This window comes from Dipodomys spectabilis, unplaced genomic scaffold (assembly GCF_019054845.1).
Source record: "Dipodomys spectabilis isolate Male_0828 unplaced genomic scaffold, ASM1905484v1 ptg000140l, whole genome shotgun sequence".
Taxonomy (NCBI): Eukaryota; Metazoa; Chordata; class Mammalia; order Rodentia; family Heteromyidae; genus Dipodomys; species Dipodomys spectabilis.
Window position 1 is genome coordinate 25,131,123 of NW_024870817.1, and position 19,830 is coordinate 25,150,952.

At 38.8% G+C, this 19,830-nt stretch overlaps 1 protein-coding gene across 1 annotated transcript in view; it reads left to right on the forward strand.

Annotated features, from left to right (window-relative positions):
- LOC122117320 (microtubule-associated serine/threonine-protein kinase 4-like) overlaps window positions 1-17,101 on the forward strand; it is a 197,882-nt gene extending 180,781 nt beyond the window's left edge. Inside the window, exon 3 of the mRNA XM_042691054.1 lies at window positions 16,965-17,101. Within this exon, the coding sequence (XP_042546988.1) occupies window positions 16,965-17,101 (137 nt within the window). The remainder of the gene's footprint in view (window positions 1-16,964) is intronic.
- Window positions 17,102-19,830: the final 2,729 nt, after the last annotated feature.

Below are 19,830 nucleotides of genomic sequence, written 5' to 3' on the forward strand. Positions count from 1 at the left end.
ACTGTCTTTCAATAGCTTCTTTTCCTTTTTCCTTTTCTTTCTTTGATAGCTTTAGGGGTTGAACTTTAATTCAGATAAAGAATCAATGTGTTGGCTTGTGTGTGTATGTGTATGTATGTGTTTGTGTTCAATGTAATAGTTGGGACCTACAAATGCAAATATATTTAAATTCACATTTATATAGGCATCCTTTATTGTTATTTACCAAAACTGACTCTCCTATTAGTAAATATTGGGCTAGCTCAATGTCAGATGAAGTCACTACACGGCATGAAACACAAAGATCTCAGGACCTATCACACTGACAGTAGAGCCATATCTTTTTCCGAATTTATTAGTAACAATGGAATCAGGGCTGTCTTTGAGGATGACAGGAAACACCTGATGCCTGCTCTACTCTGGGGTGTGAGTCTGTGTGCATATTCCCTATTATGGTGCCTTCACCTGTCATGGCACTCTGTCTGGATTCAGATAATAGGAGATTAAATGCGTTGAAGGGATTGGCTAGGAGAAAATGAACAAGACTTCAAGCTTGAGAGATGACCATTTGGAGAGTGATTGCATGGGCCAATGGCGACCTTCCTTCATCTCACTCCACTGATTTCCCCATAAACATGGTTGAGTTCTCTAAAAATGAATGTTAAGGAGCCGAGTGAAACTGCTACTATAAAGTATGAGGCACTGACCTTGGAGTTTGTGTCTACTTCATGTCATCTGAGCTTTCAGATGTAGTTGGTGGCTAAGTAACAGACCAGAAATGGAAAAGCTGTGTTCCCAGCCTTCCACTTGATGTTCACTTTCAGGCAATCACAATAGTGATCATGGCTTTGATTTTTCTCTCCTTACATATAGGACATTGGTATGATGTATTTGTAAAGTACTTGAGATATTTGTTAGGATTTAATTCAGGTTATGAGATTTTTAGCTTGGATAACAATGTTCCCTTGATCCTGTTGCTTTTCAACAGATGGAGTGGGTACCAACTTGCTTTCCTAGGAAAGGATGGAGGAGAGGAGGTCATGCAGTGCCCAACAGAGTCCTCTACCCAGACATAGGGACTTGCTCTTTAGAAACACTGGAGGAAGAAGAGGAGCTGTGGCTCAAGTGGTAGAGCGCCAACCTTGAGGGGAAAAAGCCAAGCAAGAATGTGAGGCCCCAAGTTAAAGCTCCAGTATTGGCATGAGTGTATAGAAGCAATGGATAAGATCTACCTGGTGGTATTTCTGAAGGAGTATTTTATGGTTACATTTTAGACGTTTTTGCTTATTAATTAATCAGTATTAAGTATTTCTTAAGAAAAAATTATAGTCTTTAGGGATCATACATAATCATACATACACATTGTTGTGGAGGAGTAATCATTTGAAATGTATTTGGAATAGACACAACATGGAACTGGAAAATACAGTTCCTCAAAAATGTACATCCAAGCCAGGTATAGTGGCTCATGCCTATATTCCTAGCTACTCAGGAGGCTGAGATCTGAGGATCATGGTTCAAAGCCAGAGTAGGCTTATCTCCCAAACTACCAAAAAGCTGGAAATGGAGCTCTGGCTTTAAGTGGTAGAGCAGTTGCCTTGAGCACAAAAGCTCAGGGACAGAGCCCAGGCCGAGTTCAAGAAAGGGTTTACAAATCCATGAATTTATGAACTACACTAGAAATTTCCTTGCTTAAGTAGAGAACTTGTTAGGGACTTGGACTTATCTGGAAATTCTTGGTTAGATGGTGATGTGAGGTTTCCACCCAGCTGTACTTGTTCTTTCTCATTTCCCATAAAACTTTCTCATTCCCAATTCCTCTTGTGTTGTACTTACTTAGATGTAAGGCAGTTGTCAGATGTTTAGCATCACAGAGCCATAGGTGACATCTGGATGCATCTATCGAAGCGTCAGGGTCTGCACATGAATGTTACTCAGAAGGTTTCAGAACCTCTCCAAAAAGTAAGTCTCAGTTTTCCTCCAGTGGATCAAAGTCAGCTCACTTTACAACCCTGCATTACACTGTGGAGATGGTGGGCCCTTTGAGAGATGGTTTTTTCGAAGAGAAAATCAAAGTTGGGAGAAATGATATCTTCTCCGTATCAAGTTTTGGCCTCCGAGTCTTTTTCATTTTTCGTCATTTTTCTGAGACAAATAGGAAATAAATTTCAATATTCTAGATAATACGGAACTGATAGTGGGAAGCTATGATTCCTAGGAGGTGGAATGAAGAAATTAATACATGATTGTACAAAAAGTCTGGTGAGTCCTAGCTGTGACCTGGGCTACAGGGACGGATGAGATTGTCCTAGTGGACAGAGAGTTTACAACATAGCAGAGCATAAGAAATGCGCATTGCTGCGCACATGTATATCACATGTGGAAGGCAGACAGTGTTCTGGGGGAAGCAGCACCCCTGGCTGTGGCTTCTTTGCCAGTGACAACCAAATAGATAAGATGTCCAAGAGCGGGAACTGGAGCACCACTGAGCACAAATGGTGTGTTCAGCACTGTGCTGAGCCTTGTCTATGTGTTATCTAATTTCATGGTAACTAGAAAGCAGGTGAGGAGTAGGAAGCACAGAAAAGCAAATTTTTCTTTGCCCAGGGCTCCCTAGCTAATGAATGGGGAACCTGCATGCAAACCTGAGTCTGGTTGCTTTCTCTCCCTGTGTTCCTGAAGACACTTGGTGAATGGAGAAGAACCAATGCTTCTCAGCAGGCCTGCTGCTGGACAGAACTTCATCCAGTCAGGGTGTGACACAAAGATGATCACTGGCAGGCAAAGATGAGGGGAGAATAAATCAGTGTTTCTCTTCTGTTTGCCCCAGGGTATGATAAGCTCTTTATTTACATATTCAGTTAGTTCTTAGAATCACCTCCTGCCATTTCCATCATCAGCATTTTACAGACTACTTATAGGAAGGGAAGGCATAGGAGATTAAGGATCCCTGCAGAGTTCACACAGCTACTGCCCCGCCAGGGATTGAAATTAGAATTTGAACCTTGGATGAAGTGTCAAATAGTGTTGGACTGGAAATCAATGGTTTACTTTTCTGAGGTTTGAAATTGTGCCAGTGGGGCGGGAAGGGATAGGAGGGGAAAAACAAAGGAGGGGGTAACAATGCTCAATAGGAAATGTACTCTTTAACTTACTCATGTAACTGTAACCCCTCTGTACAGTATCTTTACAATAAAAAAGGTTATACTCACTGAAGAAGGAAAATAAAACCTTACAATCTTATCCATTTCAAGTATGTTATCTCAATGACAGAAAAAAGTCACTATTTAAAAAGGAACTGTTTTTTAAAATAAGATATTTTAATAAAAATATAGCTGTTACTGATGAAAGAACTACTATAAATCATTTTTAAACAGCCAGTATAAGCTAGAAAGTAAGTAACGATCCAGCATAAAGATGTGAGTCATAAATAGTGTTTATGCAAAAATTGCCAACATTTTAACAAGCAAAATAAAACACATACACAAGAAAAAATAAAAAAAAAAATAAACCAGTCCATGTGTTTTGGAGAACAATGATTGAAGGACAGTGATATGACATACATTTTTAGGAAAAATACATAAGTTGTTTTGTGGATTTGGGAATAAACCTATTTTGAACATACTAAAAAAAAAAAGAGAAAAAGAAATCGTGCCAGTTTCCAGGATCAGGAGGTGGCTTTGAACACATGTAGACAGAGTGACATGTCAGCAACAAAGGCAGTAAATGGGGCTGAGAGGTCTTAATGTGACTCAGAGGGGAGGGAGTGACTCCTGATGGTCATTTTGAAGAGGATGAAGCATTGGTCCTCTGGGAGGTCTCCGAGAGGTGTCAGGAAGTGAGTATGGAGAGGAGGAGGGAGGAAGGAGGGGGAGGGGTAACAGCCTTAACAGCTGCTCCACATGGTCACAAAATGCCTCCGAGAAAAAATGGTTCCATTTATTTGCCTTTTCCTTCCATATATCTTGCCAGCAGCATTCATCAATATCTGTCATTTCCCAGGGGGCTTAGACACATCTAGCAATTCATTCTACTGAATTATATTTCAATACACGAATGGGGGGAGGCCGGATTGCAGATGTTAACTCTGACCTCTCTGCCCATCATCAGTTAGACACTGCCACCAACACCCTGCTCTTGGTGCCCGCATTCAGACACACACATTTATTCCCCGCAACACCACTTGCTGGCAGTCTGGTTACCATGTTCTCATTACAGCAGACTCTATTGAACACCACTTTTTAAAGTTGTCACATTTGCCTTTGCTGAGGGCCAACTGTCATTTATTTCTTTGTTTTAAAATAATAACTTTAAATCCATACTAATGCCCCCTGGGGGAAGACTGTCTTGGTGGGCTGGGTGCAGTGGGGACTTACTGGCGGTCAGGCTGGCTTGTCATTGCAGAATGGGAGAATATGCTGGATGCTGGTCCAAACTGCAGTTCTGTACTTACAATAATAGAAATATTACAGCAGCCTCAGTCACATACATCAACTAATTGATCCCAGTGTATGCCCCTATTATAACTGGACTGAGAAATGTCTGAGAAATGTAAAGCAGGAGGAAAGCCAAATATATTTCTCTGTTACTATGACCTTGAATTGTTTTTGTTAAAAAAGAAAGAAAGAAACACTGAGTGGTGGCAAGTTTGCCCTTTTATCACAAAATGGCAAGAATCACAGCATTTCTGTGTGGGATCATAGTGTAAAACCATGGCAGTGGTGAACCGCATTGCCAGGATATCAGAAGTTATTTTTGATTTAAAACTAAAGCCATGATTGATAGCGGCCATGGCAGCTTGAGATTCTGCTTCCTAGCCTCATAGTTTGTCCAGAGGCTTTGATTTTTACCTGGGATACATGAATGTTCTGTTACTGCCCCAAACTTCCCAGCTCCCTCAGTGAGGAATTGGGTTTTGTTGTTGTTGTTGTTGTGTGAAAGAGAGAGATTCCTTAAAACATTTTTCATGTACCTCACCTGTCTGGCCTGGCCCCAAAGAAATTGCTCATTTCCAATGTCTGTTTCCCTTACAACTTTCTACTCAAAAGTTTTCCTTTTTCTTTCTTTTCTTTTTTGTTGTACTTTTTTATTATAAAAATACTGTACAGAGAGGTTACAGTTACATGAGTAAGGTCATGAGTACATTTCCTATCGAGCATTGTTACCTCCTCCTTTGTTTTTCCCCTACCATCCTTTCCCTCCCACCTCCACAACTACTCCCCGCCCCACCCCTCACACAGCGAAGTTGTAAAGTTCGTTTTCAACATAGTGTCTTGTACATCTCATTGTTACAGTGGGTCAACCTGTATTCCTATTTAAGCATTTCTTTCTTTTCTTTTCCAACTTCTTTTCCTCGTTCCTGGTGCTCCTGAGGATGAATCTCAGGGCCACATACTTCACCTATTCAAGCCTGGAACTACCACTGAAACTATGCCCCCATTCCTCTTCAGCACAGGCTCCTGTAGTTAGTAATGTCTTGATGAAGACTTTGGTGCCCCTCTGATCCTGCCCTTCTGTATTATGCTTGTGTGATACAACACGTGCACTCTTGTTTCCTGCTTTGGGTTGGTGGGCAGCTGAAGATTCGCTGGCCAGTAGGCAGTGATGTCTTTAAGGACTCAGGGTTAAGGCTCCGCTTTGAACTTTTCCTTGTGCTCATAAACACATTACATTTTTTTAAAAAAGGTTAGAACAACAGCTTCATAGAGCATTTAGTGAACTTCAGCACTCCAGTCATGGGTATGCTGGATTCTCAGATTCTACTTATGCATAAATAAGTAGAAGAATTGAGAATACTTTAGTAGTATTGCAGATGCTGTCTAGCTAGATGTAGTCTTTCTTCTGCAGTGAGACAAGAAATTGGAAGGCAGGTACTCATGTGAATGGGAAGATGAGCCAGAAGGATCTTCTTAGTTTTTCCTCTATGAAATGCAGAAGGTTTGGTTGAGCAAAGAATGATCTTCATTCTCTTTTTGTACCAGTACTAGACCAAGGGCCTTGAGCTCTTGTTTGCTTTTTTTACTCAACATTAGTGCTTTGCCACTTGAGCCACACTTCCACTTCTGGGTTTTTTCTGGTTAGTTGGAGATAAAAGTATCTCAGTAAGACCACACTAAAGCTACCAGCACAATTATGTTTATTGCAGCATTATTTACCATAGCTAAGATATGGAACCAACCCAGATGCCCCTCAGTAGATGAATGGATCAAGAAAATGTGGTAAATATATACAATGGAATTCTATGCCTCCATCAGAAAGAATGACATTGCCCCATTGGTTAGGATATGGAAAGGCTTGGAAAAAATTATATTAAGTGAAGTAAGCCAGGCCCAAAGAAACATAGGTCCCATGGTTTCCCTTATTTGCAATATCTAGTATATGTATGAGTCAAGCAGAAAAGGTCAGATAATGTGATGTTAGGAAAATGAACCCTTAGATATGTATTTAAATGTTTTTTTTCTTTCATGCATTTGTTTCTAAAGCATTTATAAGATTATTTCTTTGTTGCTTTGTATGTCCCTTCCCCACAGTATAACCCCTGCTTTCACTATATTTGATGTCGGTATAATTTGTGGAGGAGAAGGGGAAAAACAAGTCGTTTAAGGATACAGGTGGACCCATTGCAACAATGAGAAGTACAAGTTGTCATGTCCAAAACGAGCTTTACAACTTTGGTGGGGGGGGGGGGGGGTTGGGTGTGGGGACGGGTGAGGCTGGGAAGGGATGTGAAGGGTAAACAAAGGAGGAGGCTGCAATGCTTGATAAGAAATGTACTCATTATCTTGCCCATGTAATTGTAACCCCTCTGTACAGTATGTTCACAATAAAAAAAAAAAAGTATCTCAGTTTTTACTGCCTAGGCTGGCTTAGTACCTTGATCCTTAGATCTTAGTTTCCTGGGTTGCTAGGATTACAAGCATGAGCTGTAGGTGCTCCAGCACTGGTAAAAATCAATGCACAGTTTAGTGGCAATAGTTCCATGCACATCATTGTGCCACCATCGCCATACCCACCTCATTTTACTATATTACAGGGCAATTTGGTACATACTAAACAAGTACTCCTCGTGTCCCTTCTCTGCAGCCCCAGAAATCACTGTTATACTTTCTCTCAATAAATAAGATTATTTCAGGATTATCTGCCCCTTTTGTGACTGGCTTATTTCATGTAGCATAAAAATCTTCAAGGGTCATCCAGGTTCTAGCAGGTGTCAGAATTTTATCTTGTTTAAAGGTGAATACTAGTCCCTTGTATGTACATACCACATTTTGCTATCTATTTATCTGCTGGTGGACCCTTTTATCATTTTTGCCTTTGGCTATTGTTAGTAGTGCTGCTTTGAACACGGGTGGGCACCTATCTATTTGAAGCCTGTCTTTTCCCACCTTTGAATATATCAAGAGAGATAATACCAGGCAATGTGGAATGTAGTGGGACACTTTTTCCTTCCAGGAAGGATAGTGTGGGTGTGGGAGATTCAGTGGATGCTGAGGTAAGCAGCAACCTAGTAGCCCAAACCTATAAACTTAAAGAGTTGGAGGCTGAGAAGATGGGATATCCCAACAAAACAGGTATCTTAACAGAATATACAGCCCAATCCCTGCTCATGACACTGGGGTACCAACCTTCCTGAAGCCCTTATCCACTGTAGCTTCCCTTAATTTCTGGTTGGTGCCTGAGGGGGATAGAAACACTTTTTCATAGTAGGATGTATAACTGAGACAAAAAGTTAAATTGGAACTGTGCTTTCGTTCTTTCTTTTTTGGCAGTTGTGGGGCTTGAACTCTGGGTCTGGGTGCTGTCCCTCAGCTCTTTAGCTAAGACAAACACGCTACCACTTGAGCCACAGCAACACTTCTGGTTTTCTGGTGGTTAATTCGAGATAAGAATCTCATGGTCTTTCCTGCCCAGACTGGCTTTGAACCGAGATCCTTAAATCTCAGCTTCCTGAGTAGCTAGAATTATAGGTGTGAGCCACCAGTGCCTGGCTGCTTTATTTTTTAAAATGTCTTATTTTCCCTTTGATGTCCTGCTTGTGGCTCAAGACGGCTCCAAATGTAAGAATATAAAATATATACAGTATTTCAGGTGATACAGAAATTTTTTTCAATGGAAGCTTTCAAATCTGGTCAGGTACCATAATTCCTTGTAATCAAATAGATCTCAAAAGGCTATATTTAGTTCTATATATGGTCACCCTGTTTAAATTACTGCAGACTTGGTGTTTTCTTATTTCAGAAGGATATTTCTACCTTTGGAGTGACTTTGAAAGCATATGTCTTATGTCTGGAAGTACTTATTTATGAAATTCTTGCTTGTTTCTCGGAATTCAGGATAGAAACAGAGGGAAACACACTCCAGGAAAGATCATAGATAGCCTTGATAGAGCCCAAGCATAAATTGCATCTAAGCTCTGTAATCTATTTTTAACACATCACCAAAGAACACTCACTCTCTTAACTAGAGTCTCCATGGTCACCACAGTCACAATAACTTGTGTAAAAACTCTAAATGAGCTTGGTGTTTGTGGCTCACACCTATAATCCTAGTTACTTAGGAGGCTGGGATCTGAGGATCATGGTTCAAAGCCATCCCCAGACAGGAAAGTCTATGAGACTCTTATCCCCAACAGAATACTCAGCAAAAGCCAGAAGTTGTGGTAGAGTACAAAGAAGCTTAAACAGCACCCAGCCCTGAATTCAAGCCTCTAGGATCTGTGCGCGCACACACACACACACACACACACACACTCTCTCTCTCTCTCTCTCTCTCTCTCTCTCTCTCTCTCTCTCTCTCTCTCTCTCTCTCTCTGAACAACTCATACCTCTCGGGTAGAAACCCGACAGGGTCTTGTATCAGTCTGGCCAGCTGATTCCAGCATTAAAACTCGTTTCAATTTATTGCCTCCAAATTTCTAGTAATATCAGTAAAAAGTATTTAATAAATGTCTTAATGATCACAATAGGGTTTTAGAAACATGTATCCAAGAGCACAGAGCTGATCAAAGTTCCAGTTATAGCAAGCAGCTCAATTCAGTGTTAAAGTAGAACAACCAGATTGTGGGGCAAGCTCACCTCTCCTACGACAACCTGGAAATGTATTATCCATTAATTTCCACCCTGTGCAGCTGAAAAATGTTGTTGACAGATGCTAATTTTCTTAAATTGTAGGCAGCAAATGATGCATGAATATAACAGCAACCCGCCTTCTAGAGGCTCTTGGTAGTCATCAGAAAGCGAATTTATATGAAGTTTGTTGTACTCATGACCGGCTATAACACTGTGTGAGTACCTTCTAATGACTGCTTTAAATCCATCTGTTGTCCTCGTCTCCCATTAACACTAATGGGGATCTAGGCAGAAATAAAATATCCCAGGTGTTGTATTAACAGGCTCTCCAATTTGTAACATTCCCATGATTCCTTAAGGCCTTTACAAGAATAACAACATCAAAGATCTAACCATAGGACCGTAAACTGTACTTATACATTATATGTATATTTTTTTCCAGTGGTTTAACAAAATTTGATTTTCTTGCTCACTTTAGAAGTTAATGTGCTTTTTAAAGCTTACTTGATTATTAATTCAATAGCATATTTTCTAGTTTATATTTTGCCACAACCCTGTTACCTTTCCTCTGCTTTATAGGTTAAGGAGCTCAGGCCTAGAAAAGTTTGTGATGGAAGTGGTGAAATCTGTTTTGGGGTTGCAGAACTGGAACTCAGATGCCTGACCCTAAAATCAATCAGCTAGAGTAGTTAAAGTTAGGCTGGAAGAGTGTGAAACAAGTATATGGACTAAGGTTGGAGCAGTTACTAGAGTCATTGTTTCTGCTTGCTTGCTTGCTTGCTTGCTTGCTTGCTGCTTGCTTGCTTGTTTTCTTTCTTTCTTTCTTTCTTTTTTCCTTCCTTCCTTCCCTCCTTCCCTCCTTCCTTCCTTCCTTCCTTCCTTCCTTCCTTCCTTCCTTCCTTCCTTTCTTCTTTCTTTCATTGGTTGTGGGACTTGAACTACTGAGCCTGGGTGCTGTCCCTGAGCTCTTAAACTCAAGGCTAATGCTTGAAGTGAAGTGAGCTAAGTAAGCCAGACCCAGAGAAACATAGGTTGTATAGTTTCCCTCATTTGTGGTAGAATATTCTTATAAATCTACAAGGAAACAGTAAGGGATTACACATGAATCGACTGAATTGTAATAGATTCTATGGAGAGTGCAAATAGTGTATTTTTTTTTGTCAGTCGTGGAGCTTGAACTCTGGGCTTGGGTGCTGTCTCTCAGCTCTTCAGCTCAAGGCTAGTGCTCTAACACTTGAGCCACAGTGCCACTATGGTTTTCTGGTAGTTTATAGGTGATAAGAGTCTCAGGGGCTTGCCTGCCTGGGTTGGCTTTGAACCACAATCCTCAGACTTCACTCCTGAGTAGCTAGGATTTCAGGCACCCAGATAGACTCATTGTTTTTTGGGGGTCTGGGCTCTGCTGAGGGAACAGAGGAATTAAAGACATATATTTGTGTGTGTGTGTGTGTGTGTGTGTGTGTGTGCGCGCACGCTTAATGAATCCTAATTGGAGTATTTGAGTATTTGCACTGCCCATTAGTAGATGGCACAATTAGGGTTAGGGTTTGGCATAAGTTTCAGCTTAGGGTTAGGGTTAGTGTTGGGAGAAAGATAAGGTCTATGGTCAAACTGCATCTGATTTTACAACTTAACAGGTGAGTTAAAGTCAAGATGAATGTACATTGGAGCATCTGTTTAACTATTCGATTTCAGGTATAATTAGAGTTAAGGTTAGGGTTAGGTTTTGAAAAAAAATAATGTTTTAGGTCAAACCGCAAGTGTTTTTGAAAAATAAAAAATATATTAATTACTATTTACTTTATTGTTTTTTATAAAGGTGATGTAGAGAGGGATGACTATTACATGAGTCAGGTAATGAGTACATTTCCTTTGGTACAGTGTCTTCCTTTCCCTCACTCTTTTCAGTCCCTCCCTCCCATCTCTACCCATGAGTTGTATAGTCACTTTCATCAAAATGAGCTCCACTGCTGCACTTTTCCACCCTTTTCCCCTCGAGTTCTGCATCCTTCCCCCTCACCCTCCCGAAGATATACACACAAATACACCATACATAAAGAAAAGAGACAGAATCTTCAAAAAATAAATATTGAAAAAATTAGAGATCTCTTGTTTCCATATCTTAGAGTTCATTTTGACATAAATAAACATATATGTTATATATATATAATTTTATATAATATATATCTCCTTTTTTTGGGGGGGAGTACAGTCGTGGAGCCTGAACTCTGGGCCTGGGCGCTGTCCCTCAGTTCTTCAGCTCAAGGCTAGCGCTCTACCACTTGAGCCACAGCGCCACTTCTGGCTTTTTCTTTTTGCTTATGTGGTGCTGAGGAATTGAACGCAGGGCCTCAGGCATGCAAGGCAAGCGCTCTACCACTGAGCCACCTTCCCAGCCCCTAATATATATCTTTGATCTTATAATAAGGATTGGATCTACACATGACATGGTAACAGATAAGATGTTGTGTTAAACTTGATATTGATTTCGGACAAAATGTTGTGCAAGTGGCCTCTACTTAATTCAGAAAGCCTCTGATCTTTAACAAGATGGAAGTTTTCAAAGTGGAGGTCAGCACATGGTGAAGAGAAGGAGCCTGGCTCTTTGTGTTTCTTGCACTGTTCTGGGTTCAGCCCAGAGTCTGACTTCCCACTAAACCAGGCCTGGCCCAGTGAGTTAGCATTCTTGAAGATGAGGAAAGGAGGATTCCAGGAGCCATTGCTCATGATGAGGAGGCTCTTCAAAGTTCTTTGTTCTGAATCTTTGTTGACTGTTTCCCTGGCTCCTTAAGTCCTCACCCCAGACCCTTTGAATGTCTCTGTTATCAGTTGGGCCTTAGGAATTGTTATCTTAAGGGGTGGAAAGAGTGTATTCTGGCTAGTACCTTAGATAAGAACTATTAAAAGCAATGTTATAATCATGTACAGAAATTAATTTTTTTAAAGAATGCAGTGTAGCCCCATATGCCTATCATTTGGTTTTATCGAACTTTAACATTTGCTACCACATTTTCAGGTATATGTAAAAGGTTTTATATTTAGTTTAAAGGCACAAGTCAAAACTTTAATTAGCTTCATTTAATCTTTTGAGGGGAACTAATAAATTTTATTATTCCTTACAAATACTTTAAAAAATAAAAATATATGGGTCATGGTGTGACTGATGAAATATTTTCCTACCATGCATGAGGTCCTAGATTTGGTCTCTGATACTGTAATAATAATAATGAAATTATTAAAAGGTATATTTAATATATAATATATAATGCAATAACTATATATGTACATAATACATAATTATATAATATTATTATTATTATATAGATCTAGCACAGTCCTTGCTGGTTCCACCCCCCCACTCCCATTTTTTTTCTTTTAGGGATAATTTGGATTTTGCTATTCCTTTTATTTAATTTTTTAAAATGTGACCTGATGCAAGACTCTGACTGCCAAGATTTTTTTTTTCACAGTGAAGAATAATGTGAAACTCATTGACTGAGTTTGTCTTCTAGGGCAAGAGAAATTATGCATTATATCTCCTTCAATCTTATCTATCATCTCCCTCTTTTGGGGAGGGGAATACTGAGGTATAGAAGTTCATTTGCTTTTTAAAAAAAATGACTACTGTGTATGCATGTTCATTGCTGCACTATTCACAATAGCTGAGTTATAGAAACAGCTCAGATGCTCTACAATAGATCAGTGTATCAAAAAAAAAGAGGGGAGGTACTTATCCACAATGGAATTTTACACAGCCATTAGAAAGAACAGTATTATGTCATTTGCAGGAAAGTGGATGGACCTAAAACAAATCATGTTAAGTGAGGTAAGCCAAGTGTAGACAAACTGCACATGTTTTCTTTCATATGTGGAAACTAGATCTAAAATACTGGGACATGATAAATTATTCAGGGTTCTAAGCATTCACATTCAGTGAGACCAAAGGATCCTCTTAGGGGAAGAACACAACGGTGCAATGCCTTTATGTCTCTGATCATATAAAATAATATTTATCAAAATGAATTCCAAGAAATGGAAACAAGAAGATTTTTTTATTTTTGTTTTTTCTTTTTGTCTTGTTTATCTGTGTTTGGTGGGGTCAAGGGGGACATAGAAATGGAGGGGAAAAGGGTGAACAAATACAGCAGTGGTACTCAGTAGACACTATGTTGAAAATGAACTATTCAACTGTGGAGTGGGATGGGAGGGAAAAAATGAAGGAAGACGTGACATTGTCCAAAAAGAAATGTACTTATTACCTGACCTATGAAACAGCAGCCACTCTGTACATCATCTTTATAATAGCAATAAAAATACTGAATGAAGAAAAAAACTACTGTGCAAATTGTCTATTGCAAATGACTAGAGAGAACTGTTTCAGATCCATGTTGGTCTGATTCCAAGCCCATGGTTTCAGTTATTTTGTTCTTTCCAGCTGGAATCATCCTATCTTAACTTATATTTGTATTTTCGCCTAAGTATATGTGATAGATATTTTCGTGTGTTAGTATTTTGGCTTTGGCATCATAGTACTGATTTCGTCCACTGTCAGCCCTTGACTGGTTAAGGAACCTGTCCGTGCACTGTGGATGAACAATACCTGCTCTGTGGCTGGCCTGGGATGTTGCAGGGCCTGGCAGTAAAAGATGATCATGGTGAATTTTAGCTATTATGCTACACTTGCAAATGAAATTTGAGAAAATAACCTATTTGCTAGTACTTTTTCTTGTTCAAGTGTAATCAGATATCATTAAAATAGTACAGTTTAACGGCGTTTCAGTTGATAAACATTTATTAAATGTTTAGTAAATACAAGATCCTTTTGCTAGGCATTGGAGATGTAGAAACAAATAGACCTATTTCTTTACATCAGGGGAAATTTAGTTACACAGCCTAATTATTATTTTCTAATAAAAACCCAAGCCCCATAGAAATAAAAAGCAAACAACACCAAAAACTAATTTGTAGAATTTTTAGTGAACTAAAATGTTTGGCCTTTAGATTTAAATTCTCCAGGTGATTTTACATCTATCTTCAGTTTTCTTAAAAAACAAAACAAACAAAAAAACAACAAACAAAAAAACCATCGGGGCAGAACAGAGATGAGGCCAGCAAAGTTTCAAAGAAAATCCTTGGCACCTCATAGCTTTGGCATGCCTTGCCTTTTCCCAAACAAAGGAATGAGGCATAAAAGACACAGGTAGGATTCACCTATCCTACCACACAAATAGATGCATTCAGATTACTGAGTGGTCTTCTATATTGTTACCAAATGCTGCTCTTCAGGTAGAGTTGTTTCTGTGTTAAACCATTCACTCATGTAATACCAATGCTGCTTTCCTAAATAGTCTGCAGTTTTCCTGCCTTGCCTCACTAATGTCCTGTTTCTGGGCCTAAGGAGACAAGATTCCCCAAAGCCCCTCTTAGTCCAGCTTGTAGTTAACATTACAAAATGAGACAAGGAAACAAATTACAATCTTAGACTTAAAGTGTAACATTCCTTGCCCAAGTTTATGTCCAGATGTTTTCAAGATGGTGCTCAGAACCACAGAGGGGAATCAATTATATTTGAGCTTTCAATGACAGTGTTCGCATCCTAATTAATTGACAGTTGCTATATATATTTGCTTGAAAGAAGTTACAATCTAATATGGGGTGTTGGGGACCAGGTGACAAGAGTATGGTCCCATTTTTACAAGAAAATACAGGTTATAGAGAGAAAACCTGCAGGAAAATCATGAGCTGTCCACAATGATTTTCTCTGGTGTCATAATATGTGAATTCTTTCTTTGTGTATGTGTTTGTGTCTGTATGTATATATATGCGTATATATATATATATATATATATATATATATATATATATATATATATATATATACTTGTTTTCTATGTTTGAACGAAAAGAAAACCAACTAAAATATCCTTTTAATTTTTTAACCATTGATATGGCTAAATAGCTAAAATTTCCTAGTACTTTACAATAACAATCCTACATAGTGATTCTTTCGTCTTCATTTTAGAGCTGGAACAAACAAGACCAAGAGACACTGACTATCTCTCTCGTTGTCCTCAGCCATAGGACAAGATTTCCAAAGCACATCTAGTTTTATTCCAGAGCCTGTACTTTCACAGTATGAGAATGAAAGATCAGTTTAAACAAAATGGAAAGCCCCTTTTCCCTCTGCAGTTAAAATATAGCATTTAGAAAGCACTTGTATTAAATAACCATTAGATTGCTTAGCTCTCTTAACCTAGACAATTGATGAGAGATGTCCCCAACTCCCATGCTTTGGGAATGCCGAAAGTTAGCCTGAATAATGATGAATAGGCTACAGTAGTTACTAACTTGTCAGATATACTTTGGAGAAAAGCAAGGATGTTGTCTGCTGCTGGCCTCCAGCCATGCATGCTTCAGTCACACAGGATTCTGAGATATAAGATGGGAGTCCCCATACATGTGACTCTCAAATGGGATTCTTGTTATTGTAACTGTGGTTTCTTGGAAGGACATGCCCACTCATCCATTCATCATTTAATAAATGATAGTCAGTCACTGTGCTACTATTGGAGCAAAGCAGATAAAAATCAGGCAAAGTCTCTTCTTCCATATAAACATGACATAGATGCTTAAAAGCTATTCTTGCTGAGAAGCAATGGCTCCTTACTTGGATCTACAAGTTAACTGAAGACAGGAGATAAGATAAGCAAGACACCCCAGCCTCTACTTTGTTTCTGTGTATTCTCTCTTGCCACCACCTTGGAATCCAGGAAGGACAGAAATGATTGCTAATTATGCATACCTATCCCCCATGCTGGGGAACCCAAGGTGAACACTCTTTTTTTTCAATGAACCCAGGTAATAATCTATCTCCATTTTCTCTAACCATTGGGAAGGAGTAAGTCCCTATCAACTAAGACTATGGATTTGGGGATATGGTGCCAGTAAATGAGTAAACTAGGGGATCAGACCTAATCTAGACATGCATTTTGTCATATACCTAGAAACTAAATTCCTGAGCTCCACTAAATATTAGACGTTTTCAGAGTAGGATCTTGGCTTTGAGGCAATATCCTGTGCTATTCTCATTTTACCTATCAAAATTAATAAACCTTTTCTTTAAAAACCCCACTCTCATTATTTGTGCATTGGCATCTAGTTTGGGGAACCAAATTTTTGGTAACAAATATTCTTGGCCACCCTAATTTTCTGTGAAGTTAAAACAAAATGATACTGATGTAGTCCCTATACCTAGAAAGTAGCAGTGTGAATCAGTTTTGCCGTTTGACTTTAAAAAGCATATGTGTATATATCTTGAGTTCAAGGTTGATGGAAATTGTGCAGTGAACCTGGACTGACATTGATGTCCTGATTTATGCAAATAGCTCCCATTATGTATGCGGTGGGCATGGTTGGATGGCTACCTGCATTTCAGAGAGAGAAGCTAGGGAAAGGGACACCAGCCCCATTTCACCTTGAGAGAATTTACCATTTCCTTTTGTTGGTCATGATCTCTACTTTGTAGGCTCTTCTTCATTCCTAGATCATTTTCCATAGTAGATTTTTTTCAAAGAACGTTTATAAATGCACACATTTATTTCTGTGACACAGTGATTTGGATATTTTGCATGTCTCCTCCATGCATTCCAGTGCAATAGGCAGATGGAAAAACAACCTCATTCTACCCCCACGAAGAGCCATTCACAGGAGATGAAGAGGTTTTCCCTGGGTGTCTGTCGAGGGTTAAAACCCACCAGTGGATCTCTTAATTTAAATTACCTCCTCCCCTATTGCTATTAATTCATGTAATTACTGAATAATAACATAGAAGATAGGTGCTAGTAAGAGACCCAACATTACCACCTGCATACTGTTGTTTGCATGCCACTTATATTGTCTTGTCTTTCACCCCAACAGGGAGGTACCTTCTTCCAAATTCAGTGGCAGGACACGCATGGCCAGCCTCTGCAGAGACGTCCAACCTCGTGCGCATGCGTAGCCAGGCCCTGGGTCAGTCGGCGCCCTCACTCACTGCGAGCCTGGTGAGTACTTGACGTGTGGGTCTGCGCTCACCGTCTCCCTGGAGACATTTTATTAAGTGTAACTAGATTTAAACCTACCCACACATAGCATTAAGTGCAGATTGGCAACATGAAATTCCTTGCTCTCAGTGTGCTAATTTCTACTCTTACCTGACAAGTTAGGAATATTTCTATTTGGCTTTTTCCCTGCCCTTTCCCTCAAAGAAATGAAAACGTTTCTAATATTTTTTTTTCTTTAAAGAAGAACTTCTTTATTTTTGTCTACATTCAATTAAATAAGTCCACCTTGTTATCTGTGTGTACAGACATGCATGTATATGCATATATGTCTGTGTGTGTGTGTGTATATATATATGTATATATATATATATATATATACATACATACACACATCATTTTTTCAGTTATTTGATAGTAGAGTATGCTGTATATCTATCATAGTTCTTCATTGTCACCTTTATCAACTTGAATAAATACGGGATTCGATCCTATTATCTACTCTGCCATCGGTATTTCTATTTTATCAATGGACTCAGTCATCTTTTATGTATATACAAGACATAGCCTATGGCTGTGTTGTGCATCTATTATCCATTTCTTTAATCTCCTTTAGTTTGTGATGTTGCTATCACCTTTCCTTGTCTTTTGAGACATCAAAAGTTTTGCAGGTGATATATATATATATATATGTATGTATTTTTTAACAGTATTTCTCATATTACGTTTACCTGCTGAGGCCCAGGGTTTTGCATTCTAGATCAGACTCAGGCTTTGGTGATACATCCTCAGGGCCTGGTGTTTGAAGGCTCCTGATGTCCATCTGCCCTTTACTATCGTGCTTATTTTGATTATCTAGTTAAGATGTCACTCAGTTTTTCCACTATAGTTACAACTTTTTCTCTTGTGGTCTATAATCAATCTTGATGGGAAGGAGGGTATGCTTAACAGGTTAAAGCATCAAACATTTCCCTGAAATTTAGCAACTGTTGGTGATACTTGCTAGGGTCATTCTTTTTCCTGATGATTAAAAATGGTGAGGGTTAGGAGTTAGCTCACTGGCGGATTGCTCCCTAGTGTGTGGATCCTGACATTCCGAGCTCAGGAGTTGATCCCCCTGCACAACCAAAAATTTTAAAAAAAGAATAAAAATGGAAGTACAAAGTAAATATTTCCCAAATAGCAATCTTCGTGTTTTCTAGTTGGCACATAACACAAGCATTTGTATACTTGTTAGCAACATGGATTACTTTCACATCTCTCTCCACCCACCCATCCTGTCCCTCATACCCAGTGAAAGTACTTTCTTTTTAACTATGATGTTTGCTGACCTTATGTTTCCACTTTAACCTTTGACTCAACTTAAAAGTCTGTACAAGTTACTTTTGCATTGGTGGTAGAGTTATATGACATGGAAATAGGTTTCTAAACATCTTTTATTGATGAAGATATAAATAATGTATGTCTCTGTGTTATGGTGTCTTATAATTTTATTCGCTGGTAATAAATTAAGTTGGCTATTTGGGAATTGTAGAATAATGTTCAGAGATTTGATTTAGGGTGGGCTCTAGTCCTACTTTTGCCAACTGTATAAACTTGGGCAAGTCATTTAATTGCTCACATTTTATCACCTCATCTGCAACTTTAAGAGGGAACCAACTGGGATGTTAAACAAGGTCTGAGGTCCACTTCCAACTCTGGAACATTTTAGAAACGTTGGTTGTAGTGTATTTTGTGACTTCATAACTATTTTCCTTCAACAAAAAGGATATCTTTTTCCTCTTAAAAATATTGTGACTTCTTTTTAATAATATAGTAAAAATGATAATAGCATTTTCTTCCATTTTATTTCCTAGTTCAAAATGACTTGATTCTCCTTGGCTAATTTTGTTAAGAGCTGTTTTACTGTAAATATTTACTTTGAAAGAGGAAAGAACTTCACAGTTCATGATTTTTCCCCCTTAAGTGTTTTTCAGCTCCTGCAATACTATTCTTAACATTTACCTAGTAATAGTGTATGTTTGCAGACAAGTAAATCATTCTTATTAAAACAAGCCAGTCACACAAGTTCTGTATTTTATTACCTAGGACTGGTGGCCACAAATCCAGATGTAAAACTGACTCATTCATGCATGTTAAGCATCCTCAGATTTGGGAATCGGACCAATAGTAAGAAGAGCTATCAATAATAAAATTAGAGGAGTGTCCCCTAAAAGCCATCAAAGAACATTCTAGGCCGAGAATCTCTTAAATTTTTAGCTGGTATAGCTACAAGTTTTATGGAATCTTAAATTTGGACGCAGAAGCTAAAATGAGATGAGGTGTACTGTTAGACTGTCAAGCACAGCCTTTCTTCTTTTTCTCCTTGGCATGTCCAGACTGCTGTGCCCTGTGGCTTATTTTGATATTTCACTCTGGTATGTTAACTAATTTTATCGCTATTAGTACCTGTGGGACCACAAAGCTAAAGGGCATTAAAGTTTAATCTGTTTCACATTTCTGTTATGTTTGGATTGGATTATATCTAAATTGTTTCTGCTGATTACATCAAACAGATTAAATAGAAATGATGCTGAAGGGGTAGAAATAAACATTTTGGTGTTTGCGTTAATGCCTACTGTCTCTCATCTAGACTTCAGGCTCTTTGAGGACAGAATTCTTACCTGATTTAGTTTTCTCCTCCCACTTCTCATAGCAAAAATGCCATTCAAGAAACAATGGTGAAGGAATAAATAATTATTCAT